Source organism: Felis catus, chromosome D1 (genome assembly GCF_018350175.1).
Source record: "Felis catus isolate Fca126 chromosome D1, F.catus_Fca126_mat1.0, whole genome shotgun sequence".
NCBI lineage: Eukaryota > Metazoa > Chordata > Mammalia > Carnivora > Felidae > Felis > Felis catus.
The window spans coordinates 17,772,124-17,799,628 of record NC_058377.1 but is presented as its reverse complement, the minus strand read 5'-3'; the positions used below and the strand labels follow the sequence as shown (position 1 = coordinate 17,799,628).

The window sequence follows — 27,505 nt, the reverse complement described above, 5'->3', positions numbered from 1 at the left end:
TTCTAGCAACAGGCGAAATGTCACAGTTTTCTATTTTGGGGCCCCTGTCACCTAGGACACCAGAGGAAAAGAATTCTAGAGGCGATCACTCAACAGAACACACATCCTGAAGGAACACACTTAGCCTAGAGGAGACCTGAGCTCAAATCCTGAAAGCATACAGAATGGGGACTGTGGACTCAGTACCATGCCAACTGTTCGACTCTAGGTATTCCTTACATTTTAATCACAGTGATAAAGACCATATGCTAAGCCAAGGACTTAATGTGTAACCTTTTCCTACCTAAACAGAAAGTTAATTCAGAACTACCATATCAGTTTATATCTGCCACCAAGCTTACCGAAAATCTTCCAAGTGCCTCTGAACTTCTGGGTGGACTCTTTCCTGCATAGTTTGAATATAGTGGCGGTGTAGATCCTCAGGTATAAGCTCAGGTCTTCTTTTTTCTGCATAAAGAAAAGGCAAGGAGTTACCTGATGTGAAGGTATATCCTGTGCATTATAACTGGCAACATATCAATGCTATTTGGTACAAAGTTGGAGTAAGACAAAGAGAAGGTCTTCAGTACATTTTGTTTTTTACCTCACAATTCCAATTTCATATACGTTTAATGTATTACAGAATCTATTTTCTGTTGTGATTCAGATGATCTGCTCATTATCACATGACAGATAAAACCTTTAGAGATGAACTGTGCTACATACCTAACAGAGACATAATTCTCCAGAATACTGATACTCCAAACTTACCTAGATCTATTGATATTTCATCAGGAACAGAAACTTTCAGGTGCTAAAACAAAAATGCAAACAAAAAGTGAAACAACACTAAATACTTATATAAGGTGTATATATAAGGACTTGTATAAAGTGAAGAGATACAAATTGAATAACTATTTTTACAATCACATTCAGGTTTAAGCTCACTTATCCCATCCAAATTTCACAGCTCTGGAATGTACCACTGTTTCCACATGAAAATAGGCCCTTTCCCCCAGTAATCATATACAGGAAATATCTATAATCACTGGTTAATATAATCAGTTATATACATCATTTGAATCAATATAGCTAACACCGAAACTGTGTATATATGGTATGAAAAATTTAGTCATATATAATCATGACTTTTTTTTTTTTTTTTTTGCTGTACTTGAGACTCCAAACCACATATTACCAGTAATTTCCTATGTAAAGTGAAAGAACCCTCACAACATTCATGCCCCGATGAGAAGGTACTGGATGTCAATGTCGAGCCTTTGCAGTATTAAATCTCCAATAACCATCCATAGTTTTTACTATTGACCCATCTAAGGTAACCGTGTCATAATTAACTTCTTCTTAGCTAGGATTTTCCCCATAATAACTGCAGTTTTCGGTCCTATTACCACATAGTTGTGTTTTCCCTCTCATCAATCTGGGAAGTATCTTAGAAAACAACTTATTTTGTATTAAAGAAAGTATCTTAACCTCTTCATGCTTACTTTATAATGTATACCTACTTGTCATATACTTTGAGAATTTAAACAGTTCCTGTAAGATCTAAAGCTTTACATTAAAAAATAAGTCTGCTGCAAATTATGAGATCTCCAAATTCATCTGAAGAACAGTGAAATGGATTTCAAAGTTTTCTCTTTCACTGATGTTGTCACACAGTAGCTCAAATCAACTGTCCTAGAAGTATTGCTAGCATAAATGTAAAAAAGTATATACACGCTCATTTCTGTATTTATATGAAATAAATAAACCACCTGTGACATGAAAGAATAATCAGCAAATAAATCTATCAGGGTTATTACACTTTAATACTGATAAATTTAATACAGATCACAAGCAGCAAAATAAAGATTTGACTTAGCTTGGAGCTCTTAAGATATGTGACATTAACTTCTGGGGATTTACCTGAAGTAAACAAAAACACTAATTCAAAAAGACACATGCACCCCTATGTTTATAGCAGCATTATTTACAACAGCCAAGATATAGAAGGAACCTAACTATCCACCAATAGATGGATGGGTAAAGAAAATGTGGTAGATATACACAGTGGAATTATTACTCGGCCATAAAAAAGAATGACACCTAGCCACTCACAACCACATGATGGACCAAGTGGGTATTATACAAGGCAAATGGTCTAGACAGAGAAGACAGATATTGTATAATTTCATTTACATGTGGAACCTAAGAATTAAAACCAATGAGCAAACACACACAAAGAACAGAATTAGGCTTATAAATACAGAGCAGACTGATGGTTGCCAGAGGGGAAACAGGGTGGGAAATAAGTTAAATGAGTGATGGGGATTAAGAGGTACCAACTTCCAATTGTAAAATAAATAAGTCACAAAGTACAACATCCATTCATGATAAAAACCCTCAACAAAGTAGGTTTAGAGGGAACGTACCTCAACATAATAAAGGCCATATTTGAAAAACCCACATCTAACATCTTACTCAATAGGGAAAAACTGAGAGCTTTTCCCCTCGGGTCTGGAACAAGACAGGATGTCCACTCTCACCACTTCTATTCAACAAAGTACTGGAAGCCCAAGCCATAACAATCAAACAACAAAAAGAAATAAAAGGCATCAAAATTGGTAAAGAAGAAGTTAAACTTTCACTATTTTCAGATGACATGTTATACGTAGAAAGCCCAAAAGACTCCACCAAAAAACTGCTAGAACTGATAAACCAATTCAGTTAAGTCACAGGATACAAAATCAAGGTACAGAAATCTGATGCATTTCTATACACTAATAATGAAGCAGCAGAAAGAGAAATTAAGAAAACAATCTCATTTACAAGTGCACCAAAAATATAAGATACCTGGGAATAAACCTAACCAACAAGGTGAAAGGCCTGTACTCTGAAAACTATAAAATGCTGATGTAAGAAACTGAGGACAACACAAAGACATGGAAAGACATTCCACGCTCAAAGATCAGAAGAACAAATATTGTTAAAATGTCTATGCTACCCAAAGCAATCTACATATTTAATGCAATCCCTACCAAAATACCAACCATATATTTCACAGAACTAGAACAAAGAATCCTAAAATTTGTATGGAACCACGGGAGACCCCAAATAGCCAAAGCAACCTTGAAAAAGAAAAGCAAAGCTGGAGGCATCACAATTCCAGACTTCAAGTTATATTACAGAGCTGTAGTCATCAAAACAATATGGCACTGACACTAAAACAGACACGTAGATAGATCAATTAAAACAGAATAGGGGCGCCTGGGTGGCGCAGTTGGTTAAGCGTCCGACTTCAGCCAGGTCACGATCTCGTGGTCCGTGAGTTCGAGCCCCGTGTCGGGCTCTGGGCTGATGGCTCAGAGCCTGGAGCCTGTTTCCGATTCTGTGTCTCCCTCTCTCTCTGCCCCTCCCCTGTTCACGCTCTGTCTCTCTCTGTCCCAAAAATAAATAAATGTTGAAAAAAAAAATTTTTAAACAGAATAGAAAACTCAGAAATAAATCCACAACTATATTGGCAATTAATCTTCAACAAAGCAGGAAAGAATATCTAATGGGAAAAGGACAATGTCTTCAACAAATGGTGTTGGGAGAACTGGACAGCAATATGCAGAAGAATGAAACTGGACCGCTTTCTTATACCATACACAAAAATAAATTCAAAATGGATGAAAGACCTAAATGTGAGACCTGAAGCTATAAAAATACTAGATGAGAACACAAGCAGTAACCTCTTGGACATTGGCTATAGCAACTTTTTTCTAGACACGTCTCCTGAGACAAGGGAAACAAAAGCAAAAATAAACTATTGGGTCTACATCTCAATCAAAAAGCTTCTACACAGCAAAGAAAACAACATACAAAACTAAAAGACAACCTACAAAACAGAAGAAGGTATTTGCAATGACATATCCCAAAAGGGTTCCTATACAAGGTATAACAAGAACTTACAAAACTAAATACCCAAAAAGCAACGCAATTACAAAATGGGCAGAAGACATGAACAGACATTTCTCCAAAGAAGACATCCAGATGCCCAACAGACACATGGAAAGATGCTCATCATCACTTACCATCAAGGAAATGCAAATCAAAACTACAATGAGACATCACCTCACACCTGTCAGAATGGCTAAAATCAACAACACAAGAAACAAGAGGTATTGGCAAGGATGTGGAGAAAAAGGAACACTCATGCGCTGCTGGTGGGAATGCAAAGTGGGGCAGCCACTCTGGAAAACAGGATGGAGTTTCCTCAAAAAGTTAAAAATAGAACTGCCCTACAATCCAGCAATTGCACTACTGGGTATTTACCCAAAGAATATAAAAACACCAATTCAAAGGGATACACGCAACTCTATGTTTATGGCAGCATTATTTACAATAGTCAAGATATGGAAACAGCCCAAGTGTCCAGTGATTGATGAATGGATAAAGATGATGTGGTATATATACGTACAATGGAAATCACTCAGCCTTAAAAAAGAATGAAATCTTGGCCATTTGCTGCGACATGGATGGAGCTAGAGCATATAATGCTAAGCAAAATAAGTCAGAGAAAGACAAATACCGTATGATTTCACTCATACGTAGAATTTAAGAAAACAAATGAGCGAAGGGAAAAAAAGAGAGAGACAAGCCAAGAAACAGACTCTTTAATTAGAGAAAACAAACAGGGTTACCAGAGGGAAGTGGGGTGGGGGATGGGTTAAATAGGTGATGGGGATTCAAGAGTGCATTTGTGATGAGCACCAGGTGATACATGGAATTGCTGAATCACTATGCTGTACACTTTCAGCTAAATAACATTGTCTGTTAATGAACTGGAATTAAAAACTTATAAGAAAAGTAAAAAAATAAATAAGTCACAGGGATTAGAAGTATAGCACAGGAAATACAGGTCAACAATACTAGAATAACTTTGTATAGTGACATGATAACTATAGTTATTACCATGGTGAGCATTATATATGTAATTGTCAAATCACTATGTTGTACACATGAAACTAATATAATATTGAATGTCAACTATACTTCGATTTTAAAAAAAGGAAATGTGAAATTCAAATATACTTCAATATACTATAGTTTCCTCATGGAAGTAAATCATCTTAATGAGTATACGTATAATATTTTATTTTTTAAGTCTATTGTTTTATTTTTGAGAGGGAGGGAGGGGCAGAGAGAGAGGGAGACAGAGAATCCTAAGCAGGCTCTGTGCGGCGCACAGAGCCTGACGTGAGGCTCAAACCCATGAACCATGAGATCATGACGTGAGCCAAAACCAAGAGTCAGACTGCTTAACCAACTGAGCCACCCAGGCGCCCCTATAATATTTTAAACAGTGGCAGTATAATCAGAACCCTAACTCATTCACTCAATAAATATCAAAGTGACCACTCTTCCAGGATCGATCAGTGTTGGAAAAATAGCAATGAACAAACAGAACAAAAGTATCTGCCCTAATGGAGCTTTACATTCAGGGCAGAAGAGTAAGAATACAGACAAAATAAACCAACAAAATAAAAGTTCTATGGACAAAAATAACACATGACAGGTGACAGAAAGTGAAGGGAATAAAATTTCAAGTAGGTTGGTCAGGGAAGGCCTCACTGAAAAGGTAACTGTATTCTGCAATGAGTAGGTGTGCAGGCAACTTTGTAAAGGAATACAAAGATAATGAGGTAAGAGTTGGAGGGAGAAGTGGAGACAAAAATGTTTCTGGGTATGTTTGTTTTAGGACTGGTAAACTCACAACGTCTGCATGCTAACATGAACGATTCAACAGAAAACAAAACGTTGACGATATCAGAGAAAAGGATGGCAATTGCTAGATGATGTTGTCAAGTAGGAAGAAGGAAATGCAGTCCAGGTAAACAGGGGAAGAGTCACCTTGGTATAAAACAAGACAGTCTCTCCACAACATCAGGAGAAAGGGCAGAGCATATACTATGATGAATGAAGGCAGCTGATATCTGGTAGAAGTTCACCTGCAGATACTTCAAATTTCTCAAAGAAACAGCAAGGTCATGAGCTGAGAAAGGGCAGGAGAGGAGGCGATGAGGTTTCAGGAGAGGGAAGTTGTGACACAGTCATAGAAGAGAGGAGCAAACGTGGAAGATGCCTCAGGAACCGCAGCACAATTATCCAGGGAGCATTACGGGCTGGTACTTACCTTACCACGAGGCCAAGAATAATAAAACCCATTAGTTTAAAAATCTCATAAAGACTTCTACTGGTAAAATAAAATAAAACACTATTATCATTCATGTAAGATCTTTTCCACCACTTTTTAAACTTGTGCCTCTAAACTTCAAAGAGGCCAACCAGAGTTCATTATACCAGCAATATCCTCTGGATCCCAATATATACATATATCATTTGGGTTCTCCTTTTCACTCTCTCATTATGCACATGTATAAGCCCAAATGTACGTGTATACCCCCTAAGACCTACTGTGAGAATTCAAAGCCTACAACTAATTTAAAAATAATAAGAGCAACAGTCAAGAGTAATCAGTAACTGAGACACAACATAGATGTCAGAAAGTCCAAAACAATAATGTCCAAAAATATGAGGTCAGACTGGAAGTAGGAGACCAATAACTCAACGTACGACAGTGCAGATGACATAATATTAACTTGGTAACTTACTGCAGATCGATCCAGGAAAAACTGATGAAACTCGAGGAAGACACGCCGAGTCTCCTTGGAATTGGTCTGCTTATATAGGTCTGAATAGAGATAACAGAGCTGCAGTAGAGGAAGAAACGGAAAAGAGAAAGAAAGTGAGAAATCATGAAAAATATAACCTGCTAGATCTTCACTGAGTAGCAAAGTTTCCCACAAGTAGGCCACTACAGACAATGTAATCATTACCATGCAAGGAAGTTTAAAAATAAATAACTTTCAACTATCTTATGTATCTATCCGTATATGCTTAGCAACTCATCTTGCAGAAGTGCAAAGTTTTACAGTATAAGAATCAATGTAGGAACTCTGAATTGGCTAAATCATCAAATACATTACCAACGTTGCAGGGTCAAACTGTGAAACTACGTGGTGTAAGAAAACAGCCAGGTGAGCAGGGCGAGATTTTAGCAGTTCAATGCTCTGGAAACAGCTGCACTGTCCATTGATCTAGAAAAGGAAATAATGATACATCAGTAACTCCACCACACAGATGCAAAATGTAAGGTAAGCTCGGTTAAACACAACTACCCAAATTTCACTTTGACATACCCTAAAAAATTCAACATCTTAAAAACTTCACCGGAACTTATGAGCACCTGGGCTTACGGAATCTCTCCCTCTGGAAATTAATAATCTCTTGGAAACAGCTTGGAAGAAAAACCATCTTAGGAGAATGCAAGTTCAATAGATAATTACCGAGGAACTCAGATGTCTACAAGTCAGTAAGTAAAAAAGCAGTGTAGCAACACTTCTAAAAAGGTAATGGGAGGTTTTTGCCTAATAATGAAATAGGTGTCTTCCTTTCCTTTTGAGCTAATCGCAGAAATGGTTGTACGAAAATGGAGATGTATAAGTTTAAGTGAGACAACTCCTAGAATAATTGTATTCCCTAACTGCACTGAACACAGAAAACTAATAGTTCAACTTAAGGTAATCTTGACTCACAATTTCCATTTAATTTCTCATGTTTAAATAAATTAAAGAAAGTTAATCTAAACAAATAATACCAATTCTTCACAATCTCTTTCAAAAAATACAAGAGGAGGGGACACTTCTGAAGTCATTTTAAGAGGACAGCATTACCTAAACATCAAAACCAAAGACATTCTAAAAAAAGAAAACTACAGACCAATATACCCCATAAAAAACAATGTAAACATCATCAGCAAAATAATAGCAAATTGAATCTGGTAATATATAAAAAGGAAAATACACTATACGACCAACTGTGGCTTATCCCAGGAATGCAAATCTGGTCCAACATACTAGTATCAATGTAATTTATCATATTAAGAGACTAAATTAAAAAAAAAAAAACCTGTATGATGTCAATTATTTAACAAAGTTCAACATTCATTCGTGACAAAAAAACTCTCAGCAAGTAGAAATAGAAATAAACTTCCATAACCTAATAAACAGTATCTACAAAATACCTACAGCTAACATCGCACTTAATGATGAAAGACTAAATATCTTTCTCCCTAAGGTCAGGAAGAAGGCAAGAATGTCCTGTCTTACCACTCCAATTCAACCTCATAGTGGAAGTCCTAACCAGTACAATAAAGGTAACAACAAGAAATAAAAGATAAACAGATTGGAAACAAAGAAATCGATGTGGTTGTCTATGTGGAAAATCCCAAAAAGCCATTTAATTTTATGTATTTAAAAAAAAATTTTTTTTTTAATGTTTTATTTTTGAGAGAGAGAGAGAGTGAGCAAAGGAGGGGCAGAGAGAGAGGGGGAGACACAGAATCTGAAGCAGGCTCCAGGCTCTAAGCTGTCAGCACAGAGCCTGACATGGGGCTCAAGCTCATGAACTGAGAGATCATGACCTAAGTAAGCCCAAGCCAGATGCTTAACCCACTGAGCCACCCAGGGGCCCCCAAAAAGTTATTTTAAAAAGCTCCAAGGGGCACCTGGGTGACTCATTCAGTTAATTGTCCAACTTTGGCTCAGGTCATGATCTCAAGGTTTGTGAGTTCGAACCCTGCAACGGGCTGTGTGCTGACAGCTCAGAGCCTGGAGCCTGCTTCGGATTCCGTGTCTCCCTCTCTCTCTGCCCTTCCCTGCTCACGCTACCTCTCAATCTCAAACATGAAATAAACACTAAAAAAAAAAAATAAATAAACTAAAAAAAAGTAAAGGCTCCTAGAAGTAGTGAGTTTATTAGCAAGATCATGGGATACAAAACCAAGAATCAAGCCAATCATATTTCCAAACCATTGGAATTTTAAATCAAAAAAAGATATATTTACAATTGCACCCTCCTCTCCCAAAAGGAAGTACTTTAGTGTAAATCAATCACTTCTTATCAGCTTTAAAAGCAAAGTCATTTCTATTGGTCAAAGCTAAAATAAACAACTAAGCCAAGCAATTAATCTTAGCTCTAAGATACAGCTTCAAATCTTTACAAATACAATTTCAATCTCCCAAAAGCATTCATTTTTGTAACAAAGTAAACATCTCAAATAATTAATAATTTGTTTTTTAGAAAAAAAGCCATCACCTGTTCATGTTCAGTACCAAAATCATCATCCTCTGCTCCAATAATATGAGGTGCCATTCGGGGAGAGGGGCTCCCGATGAGTGACTGAGTGTCCTGGTAACATTCAGAGAGAAAAAATAGAGAAATTATCTGTTGGTCAAATTCAGAGAAAAAATGAAGCCAAATCATCAAAAAGAAATGGTTCAGTCAACCGACCAGATTTCATTTTATTGATTTTCTTTAAGTGCTTCACTTTCAAAGAAGTGGTTCTCAAATTTTCAAGGCAATGAATCATTTTAGCAAAGAAAACCACAACAGTATCAACTGTTCTTAGGGAGAAAAAAACATTTCCTCTGGAAATAATTAACACCTTTTGCTCACTACACTCTTGGATATCTGATTCTAATCTCTGTGTACTCCACTCATTTCATATAAACCTTGTTCCAGACAGAAAGTTGGCTTCTGTAAATAATTACAATTCTCAAAAGCTAGATTAGGAAAAGTGAACGAAGACAACAAGACAAAGGAAAAATGAGAATAGAAATGATAAGATGAAGTGAGTGAAGAGGTTAACACAAAGACTTCTATTAACATCGCATAATTGAAAGCTGTCACTGAACCCTGTTTTTTCATTTTCAATTCATTTTCCTAAGTGCATAATGCAGGGTTTTTCAACCCTGGCACTGCTGACATTTTGGGCTGGACAATTCTTTGTTGTGGGGGCCGTCCTGTGCATTGTACGATGTTAAGCAGCATCCTGGGCCTCTACCCACCCACTACATGCCAGCAGCAGCCTCCCAGCCATGACAATCAAAAACGTTGCCATACACTGCCAAATGTTTCCTGAGGGACAAAATCACTCCCGGTTGCAAATCGCTGGCATAATGCAACAAAATTTTCAAGCAATCGCACAAAATTAAAATCATTTTGTATAGAAACAAAGAACCAGAGTTGCAAACACGAAAATGTAGGTTGGCAGATCTCCCTCCCGTGCCACAGCTCATCCACTTGTCAGCTCACTCACAAGGACGGACTGAGCAGGAAGAAGGCAGTGTGAGGGCACGAGCATACGATATAAAAAATATGCGATGTATGAGGTCCATAAATACTAAAATCAAAGGCCATACAGTATTAAGGAAATAAAAATTGGGGAGGAAACAAGGAAGGCATGAGTTTGGCTCAAACCTCACAGCAGCTGCCATGCAGGATCTGGGGCTGAGCAAGGACAGTGGGGCGATCCTGACTCGGGGGCCACGTGCATCTCAGAGCTGAAGGTACGCGCATGTAGCCGCAAGATACATGAAGTCGTATGTAGCTAAGTTTTCCCTCCTTAAGTGTGCTGCAGCCCTTTGTATTTGCGTCTTCTAACCTTGATTCTGACATTTTTACTGCTTCTTTTTTAAACTCTAAGGCTTTTGTAATTTTTTAAAAAATGGTGCAACAACAGAAATTTGTTCAGAGTGGTTGTCAAGACAACTTTTGATTTTATAGTTGTTTCCATGTCTCTGAATTTTCAATAACCCTTATGTTGCTAATAATTGACGGATCACTTGCTGTTTAATTAAATCTTTTACTATAAAACTTTATACAAATCTAATTAGAAAACAAAAGCAGAGTGTTAAAAGTATTCACATAAGAATATGCAAAATCCAGCAATCTCACTTCTGAATAAATACCCAAAAGAACTAAAAGAAAGCACTTGAATAGATATTTTACACCCATGGCCACAGCAGCATGATTCACAAAAGCCAAAAGGCAGAAACAACCCAAGTGTTCACTGACAGATCAATGGATAAGCAAAACATGGTATATGCAAACAATGGACTATTATTCAGGCTTAAAAAGGAAGGAAATTCTGACATAGGCCACAACATGGATGAACCTCGAAGACACTGCGCTAAGTGAAATAAGATAGTCACAAAAGGACAAACACTGTATGATGCTACTTATATAAGGTTCCGAACCTAGTCAAATTCAGAGTAAAACAATGGTTGTTAAGTGCTCTGGGGAGAAGAGAACGGGGAGTCAGTGTTTAATGGATACTGACTGAGCTGGGGAAGATGAAAAAGTTCTGGAGACAGATACGGTGACGGTTGTACACGAAGGTCAATACGATTTAATGACAATAAGCTGTATACTTAAAAATTACTAAAATGGTAAATTTTACGTTACGCATTTTTTACCACAATAAGCAAAGTAACACTGAACCACCTAATACTACTATCATGGAGTAGCTCTCCATTTATCAAATCTTACTGAATCAGTTTAAGCTTCTTCTCTCCCCACTCCCCCTCCATCCCCAAATACACAAATATCAGGGGTGTCTGTTACTGAAGTGGAAGGAAAGCGAAAGGAAGCCCTACCGCTTCATGGACTCCATACTCACAGTGTCCTGAATCACTTCGCTTTTCTCTGGGTTTTCCTCTAGATAAATCCTCTCTTTCAGGGCACTCTTGGGACTCTAAAAAAAAGACATTCAGTTCATTTCAACAGGCTCCCCAAAAAGGGACAAGAAAAAATAGGGTGGAAAACAAGGTTCCGGATTTCACATTTGTATTTGAAACCACAAAGGATCTTGCATCATACCTCACTCTACTATTTTTTTCCCCGACTTTGGCAAGGCACTTATTCTCTTGGCCTTTTGAGTTTTATGCTGATGAACAATATCACACTAACAGAATAGTTGTACCTCATCTCCAGGACTGAGGGCTAATTTCTACCAAATAAACCTAACTGGATGCATTATGTATCTCTCAAACTAGTTATGTCAAAGTCAAACTCTGTCTTTATCCACCACTTCTAACCCCCTCTGCCCCCAACTGTTTCTTTCTATGCAAGTTAAAAGCATTTTGGCCTATTTATAGGAGTGAGATTAAGTCTCTATTTTTCTGTGAGTATCGTGTAGAAGTGACGTGTGCATTCTTCTAAAATTTACAGGGTATGTTTGGGATGACCGAATACAAAACACAAAGAATATGATGTGTGGAACTTCGATTCTGGAGGATGAGGAACACTCCACAGCAGGGGAGCCACTCGTCAGAGCAGCTGAAAATGAGGTGCAAGAGATTTTTGTGTGAATGCCAACGGGGAACACGCATGCTATTTATACATATACTAAGACAGCACAAGATAAAAACAGTAGCTTCAAATATAAGCTCCACCTTGGACAAATGGACGACTCTGGGTCTTGGACAAGAGACATAAAGATAAAGATAGAATAATCTTGTCACAGCAGAAAGCGTTGCTGACAACTTGTTATCAAAATTACTGGGAGATCATGTTAAAAGAACACATAAGACAACTAGAAGGAGCTCCCACTGCCCAAAAAACGGACAATTTAAGCAACAAAAAGAAATAATGACTGCAATGGACTAAAACACAATAAGCAAATATGTTAAAATCTATGAATTCAAAATATTACACACGTGTGTGTACACACACACACACACACATCCCCACATTGGTGACCTTTAGATCTTGTTAGGGTACCAACTCCTCTGGAAACAGGCACATGATGGGATAAGAATCAAGTATTTATCCCGCATTTCCTGTATCAGCTATATTTTAGGGTCACCTAAAAGCTAGTAAGACAAAATTCTTTTAAAATGATTCCATCTGGGGGCGCCTGGGTGGCTCAGTCGGTTAAGCGTCCGACTTCAGCTCAGGTCACGATCTCGCGGTCCGTGAGTTCAAGCCCCGCGTCGGGCTCTGGGCTGATGGCTCAGAGCCTGGAGCCTGTTTCCGATTCTGCGTCTCCCTCTCTCTCTGCCCCTCCCCCATTCATGCTCTGTCTCTCTCTGTCCCCAAAATAAACATTAAAAAAAAATTAAAAAAAAAATTAAAAAAATAAGATGATTCCATCTGATAAATATAGAAGGAATGACAAAATTATATCATCCTTTTGAAACCACTAAAGAATGGATGCAGGCATTTTGATCATCAGTGACTGGTGACAACATTATATAAAAGCTTAATGGAAAATTTGATTATGAAGGAATCATGCTGACATAGTCTGCACACTTTAAACTTACAGTCAGAGAAAGACAACCAGACATCCACCTCCTGATGTGATGTAACAGGATATACACAGTCCCACCCATGAACTGTTCTGGCCAAACAACAGCTCTTAATCTGATCAAGATTCTAGATCTCACTAGTAGCTTTCAGGAAATATAGAGAGATGAACATGTTAAACAACACCATGAAAATACAATTAAAATGTGGGTTGCTTTACCAGGCATATGACCCAGTTTCTGTCACAAAAGAACAGCAAGAAAAAAAAAAAAAAAAAAGGACATAACAAATTAAGAGACTTATGAACCAAAGGCTGAAGACCTTGACTAGATCCTGACTCAGATAAACCAACAGCAGAAAGATCATTATGAGACAATTAGGGTAATCAAATTACATACTTAGAAATTTGATTTGATAATGTTATTACGCCTGTATTTTTGAAAAAGTCCTCTTTTCTCTTCAAGACACATATTGATGAAATAATGTCATGGATTTACTTGAAAAGAATCCTGTATTTGGAGGGTGTGAAGAATGAGGGATACAGACAGAACAAGTTTGAGCACTTGTTGATGACTTCTGAGGCTGGGTGATCAAGTACGTAAAAGGGATCATTATGTTAGCCTCTATTTCTGAATAGGTTTAAAAGTTTCCAAAGTAAGTTTTTTTAAAATATCAGCCACAAATTCACAAAAACCAGACAGATGCTCTACACTTTAGATGCTGATTTGTGATGTACATGCTTCTGCTGTGAGAACCGGGTACATGGGTGTTCCTCACAGCTTTCTCTGAGGTGAGCATAAGCAGGGAATTTTACAATAGCAATGGTATCACAAACATTACAAGAATATTATTTTATAAAATGGGAGCAGAAAATGGGAAACAAGTAAAAGCACTGATTCAAAAGTAAGACCCATTGGTTCCTGTGGTCTTAACAGAGTACAAATGAAACAAACATGGAAATCCACAAGCTAAACAAAGCACATCTTAAGCTTCCAACAGACCTTGTAGGAATTAAACTAGTTATGTGTTCAAGTAAATATCCTAGTTTGCGATGTATTATCTCTCATCTGGATTTCCACAACACCCATTTATTTACCTGGCTTTAATTTCTTCATCTATAAGATAGTGATATTGCTTCTTTAATATTATTATGAGAGTTTAATAAAAGAATATTTGTACCGTAGGCATGACTGTGGACACAAAGTAGGAGGAAGTCAATAAATGGTAACTCTTTATTAGCCATTCAGCACATATTTGCTAGGGTCTTATTAAGCCAAGCAATCTTTTTTCCTTACAGATCTCCCTGTCTCTTTATTCCAATTTATTGCCACACTGACATGTTTCTGATCGTGCCTCTCCACTGCAAGCAAGATAGAGCCCAAACTTGCATTCGTTCTGTTGTTCATTCAAATACTTATTATAGGGGCGCCTGGGTGGCTCAGTCGGTTAGGTGTCCAATTTCGGCTCAGGTCATGATCTCAAGGTTCGTGGGTTCGAGCACTGCATTGGGCTCTATGCTGACAGCTCAGAGCCTAGAGTCTACTTCAGGTTCTGTGTCTCCCTCTCTCTCCATCTCTCTCCTACTCGTGCTCTCTCTCTCTCAAAGAATATTAAAAAAAAATAAAAAATAAAAAAACAAATACTTACTAAACACCAAGTACATCTCAAATAATCTCAAGTCACTGGAATGTTTATTTCTACACTTGCCAATTCACTCTGTGTTTCATAAAGTTATATTTCTTTTTTTCTTTTAATTTTTAGCGGGGGACGAGGGGGGAGAGAGAAAGAGAGAGAATCTTAAGCACAGGCTCCACACTCAGTGCAGAGCCTAACGTGGGGCTCGATCTCATGACTATGAGACGACGACCTGAGCCGAAATCAGGAGTCACATGCTCAACTGACTTAGCCACCCAGGTGCCTCCATGAAGTTGTATTTCTAACCCACATATTTTATTGTAACATTCCTCTAAATACAAGGTAAAACTCAAAGTTTTCTTTTGTACCATCTGTCCTGAATTCCTGATTGTAGGATCTGCCAGACTTTGGAGACATGGAGTCAAATAAGACTGTCCCTGTCCTCTCAAGAAACTATCGAATGGTAAAGACGAGCCATGAAAACAGGAGAAGCAGCAGTGAATCCAAAAGGAGAATGTGAGAAGGACCTCCCCAAAACAATACTTCTAGAACAACTTGAAGGCCTCTAAAACCTGAACTCAAGCCTCTGTTTCTAAGATAAACTGTAGCCATTCCATTCATCATCCCAAATACCAGTAAAATTGTCACTGCTCTCCCAAAATGTTATGCATTTTTACTCCTCAGGGCTTTTGTTTATATTTCAGGTAATGGTACTTTAGAGCTAGATGTAGGCAGATCACATACTATCGGGGTAAGTCAGCAAATTAGTTAACTCCCTTTGGCCACAGTTTTTTCTTCTGTAAAATTATGGTAACAATAGTACTACTTCATAAGGCTGTTTTGAGAATTAACTAAAATAAGTAACATAAACGAGTCATTATAGCATATGGTGTGTATGGCCAGTAAATGTCTTTTTCTTGAGTCAAAATTGAAATTTTTCATTAAAACCTTTAGCCTATCGACCAATCATAAGACTGTTATGTTAGCACTGTCTTTCCAAAAAAAAAAAAAAAAAAAAAAAATCCTCAAATTTTCCCTGAATGAAGGACTGAGTCATTGGGCCTAAGCTTCAAAAGGTGGCCTGAATGATGGCTCTAACTGGTGGCTTCCAAACTTTTTTATCACAACCTTCAATAAGAAAAAGAAATTTTAACTGTTGGGGAGCCTAGGTGGCTCAGTTGGTTGAGCGTCCGACTTTGGCTTGGGTCATGATCTTGCAGTTTGTGGGTTCGAGCCCCTCATTGGGTTCTGTGCTGACAGCTCGGAGCCTGGAGCCTGCTTCGGATTCTGTGTCTCCCTCCCTCTCTGCCCCTCCCCCGCTCATGCTCTGTCTCTCAAAAAATAAATAAAATAAACGTTAAAAAAATTTAAAAAGAGAAATTTTACATTGTTAATCATCATACGAACGAACACACACACACACACACGCACACGCATACATGTGTATATAACAAAAGTCACAAGAAGTAACAGTTACCTCATCTACATTTTGCAAAGCATTATTTCCTATACTATTCTTTCTTTTTTAATGCTAGCCCTAATCCACTAAACTGACTCCATGATCTACAGTTTCCAAAACACTGGTTTAGACTATTTTCCTCCTCACTTTTAAAGAGGGTGGTCTACTTTTTTAAGTCATTATCCTTATCACTGCATACCATTTACAAAGTATTGCTAAGTAAGCAACAGTGAACTTAGCTTTTAAGTACTCGTATGACTATGGTGCTACATCATATTCAATTTGAAATATTTTCTTATGATCTTCTTAACAAATACCCATGTTTATCTGGCAATTCTGGGGTTAATCAAGAAAGCATTACTAAACAAGGGCTATTAACTCAAGTCTATCTAACAGGACTAAGGCTTTTCCTCTTTGTAATGGCAAAGTGCCCCATGATTCAAGACTGAGTCACTCTGACCACAAATGGAATATTAACATGCACTTAAAGATATCAACAGTTGGCTTCTTGGTTCAGTAAAAAAACACTAGCATTATTAACTTCTCAACCCACAAACAAGAGGCCTGCTGGGAAATTCCACCTCCTCAAAAGAAACATTTGGCAATGTGTGTCTAAGGGAAAAAGTGAACTCTGGAATTAAAAGCTCATATACAACAGTGGCCAGGATTTCTGCTCATCAGATTGCTCTATTAAAGGCGGTGGTGATAAAAAGAAAGTATAAGAGAACACCTCTTATTCACGTAACTTAAAATCAAATATGGAAAGGAGCTGTAAAGAAGAATACAAGACCAAGACGTAGAACACTTACTTCCGCGCTGTCACTACTGGGCCGAGAAGCATCTCCGCTGCTGTAGTCAATTCTCCCTAGTCCGTCACCAGGGTCTGCTTCTACCTCACTGACTGTCGGGGGGTCACCTAAAGACCTGGAGGACGTAACTACAGCTCCATCCTAAAACAGATTAAACACACAAACACACACACACAAACACACCAACACAATAAAAAAAAAAGTCATTACTGACTGCATAAAGAAACAGACTCACGCTGCAATCTAAACGGAGACTGGTAAAAGCTGGCCAGTTTGATGCGATCAAGAAAGTTTAAACCTTTAAAAATTTAAAGCATCAGTAGTTACTAATTCTGTGGTTCTAAAATGGCATGATCTGAATTTAGCAAAGAGAATAAAAGTTCAAACTTCTGAAGAGAACAAAAAGGTTAAATTGTATAATTCATATTTCCTGCCCATTACAGCAAAGATTATTACACTATAGATTCTGGTTAACTACCTTCTAACACTTTAAAATTTAAAAAAATTGCCAATTCTGGGACACAATACTATAATATAAATTATTACAGGCTTTTAGATCAGGAACCACGTTTTTATTGTTTGAACAGAATAAGAATGTTGTCTTCGCTCAGTAATTATAACAACATAAAACTGTCAACATTACTGAGGCATATGACTCAAAATTTCATAGGGATAATGGGACTAAAAGTAATGAAAAAAAAAATACTGTGTAAATGGAAAGGACACCAAACCAGGAAGTCAGGAGACCTGACAGCTCTGCGACCTTGTGTAAGTCACTTAACCAGTGTAGCCCCTTATTTTCTCAACCGCATGATTTTTTGACTTTAAAATGAGATGAGGCTAGATGATCTCAAAGAATCTGCGGCTTTCTATGAACCAGTGTTTTTCACTTATAGACTCAGGAAGCATGATAAATCAAGAGCTTTTACTCAGTTTAAATGGTGCAGGTAATTTGTCCGTTTTGCTTTAAGATAAATTATAAGGAGCCTTTCATATTCCAAACATGAATATTACAGAATATAAATCCGGTTAAGCTATTTTTCTAATGAGACCATCATCTCCATAACTTATACCTATGTAACAAACTCTGTTTAAATCTAGTTTAAAATTCCAGTAAAAATATAGTTGTAAACAATATGAAAGTGCTTTGAACTCATCAGACTGGGTTTAAATCCAGTTCCGCTGCTTTTGAGGTACACGACCTCAGACAAGTTATTTCCTCTCTCTGAGGTTCTCTAAGTGTACACGTAGAATGGGGGGAAACAATAGTAGTATCTAGTCTTGGAGGCTTGTTGTGAAGATTAAGCAAGAAAACGCTTGCCTCTGTATTTAGCATAATGCCTGTCATTTTATAAAATCTGTTCCTAAAAACTTAACTGCCACTCTGTTACAAAATGGCAGAATGAGTCTCAAAAATGTAAATATATGCGTCTGAATACATTTTGGTAGTTTGTTACATCAAAGCAAAAGCACTCAATTCTTTTTAAAGTTATTACGGAACAAAGAAACATGATATCATGAGCAAGCAGAGAATTAGAAGCCCACATTTCTTTTAGTTCATCATTATTTCTGTAACATGCTACACAGGACATCCTGTTGGCCTAGGCTAGAAAAAAAATCACTTTTAAAAAAGGCAACTGCAACCCTCTGAACTGAACACATTCCCAGAAGAAAAATCTCCTGCAAAAAGTTGGGTAGCATTTTTAACAGCGATGCTACCTGAGCAGAGCCTGTGGCTTTGGATAACTGCTCTTGCAGCTGAGGAATGTGTTTCTTGGCCTCTTGGATCTCTTTTAGCAATCTTTGGGCAGGTGTTCGGTTGTAATCTTCCTGCAATAACTGAAAAGTTATAAAAATATTTTGAGAATTAATTACTTATGTCAAGAAAATATAGAAAAAGTCCATTCTTAATAAATTAGCAGATGGCATTGATTACAATACTGCGTGATTGTGATCATGACAAATATCAACTCAACTATGCCCACTCACATTTCCACTGGCCTGTAAACAGCCCCATTTCTAATTTAGTACCTGCAGCCGTTCTTGTTCTTTCTGTAACATTTTTCTCAGAATTTCTACTTTCTGGTTATGAACCACATTGTTTTCCTCCTAGAAAAAAGATAAAAAAAACAACAACAACAACCAAACAAAAAAGAACCAATACAGGGAAAGTGAAGCTAAAATAAATAGCAGTTATGAAGACAGGCTATTAGACATGACAAGGTTATTGAGAAATTTCAGCCCTTTTATTTCACTTTTACTAAACTAGGTTCAAGAAAACATTAAATACTGATTATTAGCTGGAGAAATGAAGTTGCCTTAAGTACAAGAATAAGATGTTACACTTTCCATCCTTTGGATCTGTATTACCAATCCCCACGCACGACTCCTAGTACTTCCCGCCTGAAATATTAAGACAGCTCCCTAACTCCTCTCTCTTTGCTTCACAACCCTATAATATTTTATCTAATTAGCCTTCCTAAAATCACTCTCTCGCTCCCCCCAAATTTTAATAGGTTCTTACTGCCCACCCAGTTACATGTAAATGAGTCTGGTAGTTGTGATTTTTCAAATAGTCTTACCTTTTTCAAGCCTCATCTCCCACTACTTCAAGCCTTAATAGGCACCGGCCAAACGAGAGTCCTGGCAACTTCCCCCCAATACTTGGTGCTTTCTTGGCTCTTTGTTTCTGTTTATTCTACTTCTTTTACCTGGGCTACTTTTCTCCCACTGCCACCACTTAAGTGATACCCATTTTTCAAGGTCCAATTCAAATAATAGCCTTCCATAAAGTCCTTCCTTACTACAACTGGATGTACTTCCTCCCTTTGAATTGTCACAGAACTTAGTATTTTCCCCTTCGTAATGCCTACATTCTGCCTTTGTAATTACTCATATACCCTTGATTCTATCTCAAACAACAAAGGTTTAAGTACCTACTGTATGCCGAGCAATATTTTAAGCATTGGGGACACAACAATACACAAACAAAAATACCTCTGTCTTCTTAAACTATATATTCTAAGATAACTAGGGACCTTGAACATAGGGTATCTTAACTGTATTTTTGTGAATGACTTCTTGTTTTGTATACGGCAGGTGTTAAGTATTTGTTACTTAAATGTGTTATCCCAATACCCTATAATCATTTCAAAGTATTATGTAAACTTTTATATTAGGGAGCTGTTTTCTACTATCTTGAACTTGAATTTGTCAGCTCAACACTTCAAAAGTCTTAATATAAAGCAAAGGCACCATTATATAAACTGAGCATTTATAAAGAAGTGTTCCCCCTCTTACCCCCATGAGCACAGGACTAGTAATTCTCTCCATGTTCCCAGATGCTCCAGGTGAATGAGGGGATGTCATGATGGGAGACATATGTCCAATGACTGATGACTCTACTTCAGAATCGGCAAGTGGAATCTGGGGCGACCCAGGTGGGCGTCCCTGAACAGTGAGAGCTACATAGGAACCAGCTTTGGAGGGGTAGATAGAGGAAGGGGAGGGAAGGAAAAAGAACATTGTCACCTTTTTTTACAGCATTTCACTACTTCATCTTTGACAGTTCTATAAGATCCAGTTATGTAAGCAAGCACGATCTGCTAACCATCGCTCCAGAAAAAAAGAATCCAACTTGTCATTTCTCTTTTGTTACTCCCCTAAAAATCTAAAAGAACAGTGCCATTTTCAGATAGCAAATTACCACTCAAAATATCAGATATTACATAAAAGCAAATAAAATTTCTAGTCCCAAGAATTGTTTTTAATTTAGGGAAGAGTGTGTTAGTAGCAACCATCTACTAATGGTTATGTTCAATTAATATCTCAAATGTAAATTTAAGGAATGATCCTATTTTAAGACGCTATAATGAGGCAGGGATTAACCAATTTTCTAGAATATCATGATGCACTTTTAAATTAACTTTAAAAAATGCATATGACCAAAAAAACCCACGAAAATTGGAGAAGAAAACCCAATAAATAAATAGTGAGTTTTTATTTTAAACTGTGGAGAAGACAGAAATTCACTAAGCATATTACAGGGGGAAGAAAGCACAGAAAGCAAAATCAACCCTGACCAGAAAGACTCGACAACAGATGCTCATTTATCTAGCATTGAGAAAAAATGAGACTTTCAAATTAAGGACTTTTCTAGATAGCTGACCTTTGAATAACAAAATCTTCCTCTTAGACTTTCCAATAGAACCTTTAAATGCATTCATACTTTTCTCCCTATTTAACTGTCCATGGAACTCACTGTCAATTATTTCAGTGTCTGGGGTCCTAAAAACCATTTTTTTTTTTTAACACTTATTGGTCACAAATGCTATTATTTGGGGGTATTTTAGGTACATATACTTTTCAAGGTTTTATTATATTTCTCTCTGTGAGAAAGTCATCTACTATGTCTTATTTACTTATCCATGTGCTTGCCTCTGTTAACTTCCTATTTCTTCCCTTCCCTTCCCTTCCTCAGCTATGTTTCAACTGCTTCCATTTGAAATCACTTGTATTATGTCTAGAAAATGCATTCATTACACAGTAGGACATGGGGGACCTCCAGTGTAAGTATAGTATACTTTAGTATGCTATAGTATACACAGGTTTGAGGCACTGCAAATTTATATCTGTTGGACACTCAGAGTGTTTTATGCTTTAAGTTTTTAGCTAGGCTCTCGTTATTAGATAAGTCATCTTTTGCTATAGTGCTAGGATTTAATTTTTTAAGTAAAATTTACGTTGGAATGGATAAAATATATAACCTAAAAAACTAAAGAAATCATCTTTTTATACTCTGCAATAGTTAGTTATCAGGCATATATTTAGTTATTATCATAAGCCATATTTATGTAGCACATAAAAATGCATAAATCACAATCTCATCATATAAATAATCAAATTTATTCATAAACGCAGACCTAATTTTGATTGTCCCTTTTCTTTTTAAAACATACTGAGATTAAGAACTATGATCACAGTGACCATTTAGAGCACTGGGAGTCTGATAAACGTAAAAGAATTCAAGGGTTGTTTTAAACAGTAAGATGGCCAAGGAGGAATGCCATTTATTAAATTTATCCAAAAGATGTCCAGTCTATGAAAAAAATGGATTAAATAAAACAGTAGTGTTTCTGCTCAGCTATAAATAACTATTTATTTGTAGTCTACTTTAAAAAAAAATTTTTTAATGTTTATTTTTGACAGAATGAGAGAAACAGAACATGGGTGGGGGAGGGGCAGAGAGAGAGGGAGACCCAGAATCCGAAGCAGGCTCCAGGCCCTGAGCTGTCAGCACAGAGCCCAACGACGGGCTTGACCTCATGAACCGTGAGATCATGACCTGAGATGAAGTCAGATGCCTAACTGAGTGAGCACCCAGGTGCCCCAACTGTAGTCTACTTTACTGTGGAATAGTCTGATGCAGAAGATTCTAAATTCTTAACTCTGGAGATTTCCAAGAGATCACTACCCTGCATTTTATTTAATCATTTACTTATCTGAGGAAACATGATTATGCCAGATGATTTTTAAAGTTCCATTTCAGTTCATCTGGGTCATTCCATCTCAATTCTCAATCTCTTCCCCCTCAGATGACTCATGCATTTCCATATTACCATATGCTTTCCGTATTACCATATTACCAAGAATGACAAGGATATTATAATCAACCATGTATACGAAGTGGACCGAAGATAGTTATTAGTAAATTAAGAATTTTCGCCTCAGACTTTCCTTTAATGCAGGGTTAAAGCAAACTCCAGCCAAGAGGCTAAGTCCAGCCCAGACTGTTCTGACAAAATAAAGTTTTACTGAAACACAGCCACACCCGTTCATTTACATACTGTGTATGGCTGTTTTTGTGCTACAATGACAAAGTTGACTAGCACACTGTAAGGCCCACAAATCCTAAAATATTTACTATCTGGCCTATCACAGAAAATGTTTGCTGATCCCTACTTTAAGGAATTCAGAAACCAATTAACACTAAGAATAACACTTACATTTGATTAGCTTCACCACTTCCAAATGGTTTGAATGAGTCACCAATGTACCATTCACCTTTAAGAAAATGGAAAGTGCATGTCAGGTACATTTCACTGAGAATGGAGAAATCGACTTCAGGAATTATTATACATAGTACAACCCATTATAATATAACATAGTACACATAACTATATTAAAATATGTATGTATTGGGTGCAATATTCACTTTTCTCACTGTTCTATAACGTATACTCAGCAATCAAATGAAGTTGAATGCAAAATAGGGCCTTGATTTAAAGGACATTACAATTTACCATGAAAAATGACAAAATACACCATGCAACAGGCTTTATAAGTCCTTCACAGTGAAGGACTCTTGCAAACAAAAAGGACTTCTCTGCTTTTAATTACAAATTCTCTTACTTGTCAAAATCATACTAATTTTTTTGAAAGATAAAAAAATAAGCAATATTTCCACAATACTCAATTTACTTTGAGTTTTCCAATCGTGACCTAATCTTTACAATGAAAATTAATTTTCAGACAAGCTAACTGTGGGAAAGGTTATCCAAAGTCTCAACTAAACCAAATTAAGATATAAATATCAAACACGGATCTAACATTATTTTTGTTGATGTAAGTAATGCTAATTTTTACAAGTTCAAATATGTCAGTGTCAAAAACAGCAGTAAAATACTAACCATGTGCACCAGAGATGATCACTATTAACCCAAGAAATTTAATCTGTGAGACACTATTTTAGCAAACACACACCAGATACACAGGCACATATACATATACATTATATCTGTCTTTTTTTCTGCAAATACTTTTTTATTCTACTGTGGATATCTTTCAATATAGGTACACACAGACCTAATCCATTCTTTTTTTAACAGATGTAGATGAAATGGAATTTCTTTCTCTCACCCTCCATTTATGCACATTTGGCCTGTTTACAAATTTTCAATATGATAAGGATGAAATGAATGTCCCTGTATATATACCAGTTCACATTTGTAAACTTACTTTCTTAGGTTTAAGTTCCTAAAAGCAAAGTTTCTGGTCAAAGGTTATATACTTTTTGAAAGTATATAATTTTTGATGCAAATTCACAGATTTCCATCCAAATAGATTCTACCCAATTTATACTCACAAGTTTATGAAAACAGCCATTTTACCATACCTAAACTATGCCAAATGTGTATTATCAATAATCTTTAAAATTCCTCACAACCAAATATATTTGCACCTACCATTTTATTTTTAAATGTTTGTTTATTTTTGAGAGAGAGAGCACGCACCCAAGCTGGGGAGGTGCAGGGAAAGAGGAAACAGAGGATCCGAAGCAGGCTCCACACTGTCAGTGCACAGCCTGATGTGGGGCTTGAACTCACAAACTGTGAGATCATGACCTGAGCTCAAGTCAGATGCTCAACCGACTGAGCCACCCACCCAGGCGCCCCTCACTCACCATTTTAAATTCTACTTCTTTGTTATCAGTGAGGTGAGACATATTCTCTATATTTATTTCAGTTACTTTGGGGAACTGATAAAATTCTTTGCCTATTTTTCTATTAAGCTATTTATTTATTCTTTTCTTAGGAATTTGAAAATGCTCTTTACAAGCAAGGATATCCTACTCTATACTAAGTTTCAAATATTTTTTTTCCAGGTAGTTGTAAATACATTCATGGTGTGTTTTCCTGTACAGTAATTTGATTTTAAGTATTCAAATTACTCAACTGTCTCAAGAATAATTACTAACTGGGGCGCCTGGGTGGCTCCATCGGTTAAGCATCCAACTCTTGATTACGGCAGAGCATCAGGCTCTGCACTGACAAGTGTGGAGCTTGCTTGGAAGTGTCTCTCCCTCTCTCTGCCCCTCTCCCACTTGTGTGCGTGCTCTCTTTCCCTCTTTCTCTCTCAAAATAAATAAATAAGCTTAAAAAAAAGAGTAATTAGTAACCAATCCACTCTTTTCATGCTTGTCAGATTTCCAGGCTTGTTTCTGGATTGATAGGTCTATATCTAGACTAGAGCCACTTGCTTTGAATTAATCCTTACATCTCATCTCACACACACCCATACACATAACATGTGTTTGTTTTTTTAGCTATTCTTATACCTCTGTAAAATTCATTTGGAAGAATCATCAGTTTCACAAGTAGTGACACATCTCCTCAATCATATTAGTATATTTTGATGAGACTTTCTTGCTAACAGATTAGTCTGTAGAGAAATGATCTTTATAACTGACTTACTTTCCTATCCCAGAACAAGACTCCATTTATTCGAGTCTTTTATTATGCCCTTCAGTAGAATAATATTAACCTTAAAATAAATAAGTTTTTTATAAATACATCCTATATAATGCACTGTTTTTGTAAAACTCCAAGTGAAAAATCCAATCCAAAAAACAAATCCAACCCAACATATGGCTAATATATGCTTTTTTAATCTACCATAAATTCCATCTTTTCCTTACCTTGATGATTCGATCACCTGTCTGTACTCCAGCCCGCATGGCTGCTCCATCTGTAAGAAAAATTAATTACTCAAAATGTAATTCATTTGCCATGTACTGATAATCTTCTTGAAAAAGGCAACATAACCAAATGGTTAAAAAACATGGGCTCTGCCACTCACTAGTTGTGTGACCATAAAATCAGTCAATTTTATGTTTTCTTACTCTAAGCCTCAATATCACCTATAAAATGGGGATGAAAAATACCTACCTCAAACTACAGTACCCAAATAAAGTATTTGACACAGAGTAACAGAACATATTATTATTATCATTTTGGGAAAAGTAGATGTTTTTGAGCATATAACCATTTCTTTAATCTGGTCTACCAAAATATCTCTGGTACCATGAAAAAAATAAAAGTCCATAAATTTCTGTAAGTGATAATGAATAAACATGAACAAGGAGTCATACGGTTTCTAGAACTATATGAGACTGTTTTCGTCCTAGTGAGTACAAAGAAAATCACCTAGGGTAAATTTGTACCTATAAATATGACACTAAAGACTGATCTAGCCCAACAGGCCACATGACCAGCAATGCATGTGATTATTTTATTATGCGCAAGAAACATGAAGCTTTTCTGTTCTTACTCTGTTTGCTCCCAAGTGACAAGACTGTTTTAAAAAATGCCTTGCCTTCTTTGACAGACTGTACGAAGACTGGATTGTCTCCACTGACCGTCAGCCCAAATCCATTGTCATCCTTCTGGATGATCACACAACGCTGAACAAGACCTGCACAAGAACCACAGGGTAAAGAGAGAAGGAAGAGAAAATGGAGAGAAAAAGACATTATTACATATTAATAATGAACTGTAATGAACTGTATTCTATCTGGAGAAACACAAGATGACATGTGAGGCCTTTATCAAAAATCAGAGTACTAACCCCATAAACAAAACAAACACAAGAACATCACGAAGAGCCATATATGTTGGTCTCTCACTGGACAGGTAGAGTAGAATTGCCTCAAGATTAAAAACAGCTACGGCAAAGTGGAAAAGATGAATTATTAGAGAGGAGACAGAACGGAAGCCTATTCACATCTCTGCTATTTATCTGTAACACAAAATCCTCCCCACCGCACTGTGTTTTTTGGTGCTCTAATTAGTATTTAAACCCAAGAAAATCAAGTATTTTGGGACATAAGGCTAGAGGCATCCCCTGGTAAACCCTAGAGAAATCCAATCTCACTCTCAGAAAAATCTACTCAGAAAAAAATGACTATGTAAGGGAAACTGACTATACAAAGAAGAGCACCGGCAGATCTTCTCCCAAAACGAACAAGTTCAAAGACAGACCCCGGCTCATAGAAAAAATAAACAGAAAGGAGAAAAAAGTAGAAAAGACAAAGAAAGAACCTGCGAGCTCAACCAGTTCATTTCTTTCACACACTCACCTGGATTCTACAGGAGAACTGTTTTCCTTTTAGCTAGACAGCAAACAAAAGTAGTCAAGGCAAGGCGAGAGAAAGAGGGCCACAACCAGAGGAAGAGAGATGTCCCATCACAGAACCCTGATTGACACCCAGGGCTGTTTGATCACAGATCAAGATCTAAAGATCCTGAACTCTGTGTTAGCCAGAGATTTAACACTTTCAGCTTTGCAGTATCTAAATGCTTCACCAAAAATCAATATACAAAATATGGAAAATAATGCAAGTATAGTGATGATGAGAAAATAAAAATTTCTTCAGAATAAAGATTTTTATACAAAGAGCATGACCTTTTAAATAAGTCTGATGCACAAAACAAAGGGTATGTTAAAGATTGCATGTTAATGAATACACGTATTTCTCGCTGTTGTGCAATGTCACAAGTATGTGAGCCTACTACAACCGAAAGCCTGGAATAAATATATCACAGTACAGGAAACACAAACTATGAACCTCACTCATAACCCTACATGAGAAATT

General features: G+C 36.9%; 1 protein-coding gene and 1 long non-coding RNA gene across 6 annotated transcripts in view; one reads left to right on the top strand and one right to left on the bottom strand.

The window, feature by feature from the left end:
• Positions 1 to 27,505, bottom strand: part of ARHGEF12 (Rho guanine nucleotide exchange factor 12) — a 150,299-nt gene that overhangs the window by 36,556 nt on the left and 86,238 nt on the right. For 3 of the 5 annotated variants that reach the window (XM_006936730.5, XM_006936731.5, XM_023239193.2), the window contains 13 exons: positions 26,227 to 26,325; positions 25,550 to 25,599; positions 23,079 to 23,136; positions 20,374 to 20,552; positions 19,105 to 19,182; positions 18,793 to 18,912; positions 17,074 to 17,214; positions 11,543 to 11,617; positions 9,178 to 9,270; positions 7,008 to 7,118; positions 6,633 to 6,731; positions 751 to 793; positions 342 to 447 (listed from right to left, as the gene is read on the bottom strand). In XM_006936730.5, the coding sequence (XP_006936792.1) occupies positions 342 to 447; positions 751 to 793; positions 6,633 to 6,731; positions 7,008 to 7,118; positions 9,178 to 9,270; positions 11,543 to 11,617; positions 17,074 to 17,214; positions 18,793 to 18,912; positions 19,105 to 19,182; positions 20,374 to 20,552; positions 23,079 to 23,136; positions 25,550 to 25,599; positions 26,227 to 26,325 (1,252 nt within the window). The remainder of the gene's footprint in view (positions 1 to 341; positions 448 to 750; positions 794 to 6,632; positions 6,732 to 7,007; positions 7,119 to 9,177; positions 9,271 to 11,542; positions 11,618 to 17,073; positions 17,215 to 18,792; positions 18,913 to 19,104; positions 19,183 to 20,373; positions 20,553 to 23,078; positions 23,137 to 25,549; positions 25,600 to 26,226; positions 26,326 to 27,505) is intronic. The other 2 variants (XM_019811430.3, XM_045038427.1) reach the window with 2 other exon arrangements.
• LOC111556578 lies at positions 79 to 15,602 on the top strand. The gene is made up of 4 exons (XR_002736117.2): positions 79 to 208; positions 12,094 to 12,212; positions 13,635 to 13,764; positions 15,200 to 15,602. It is a non-coding gene; the product is annotated as an uncharacterized LOC111556578 (long non-coding RNA).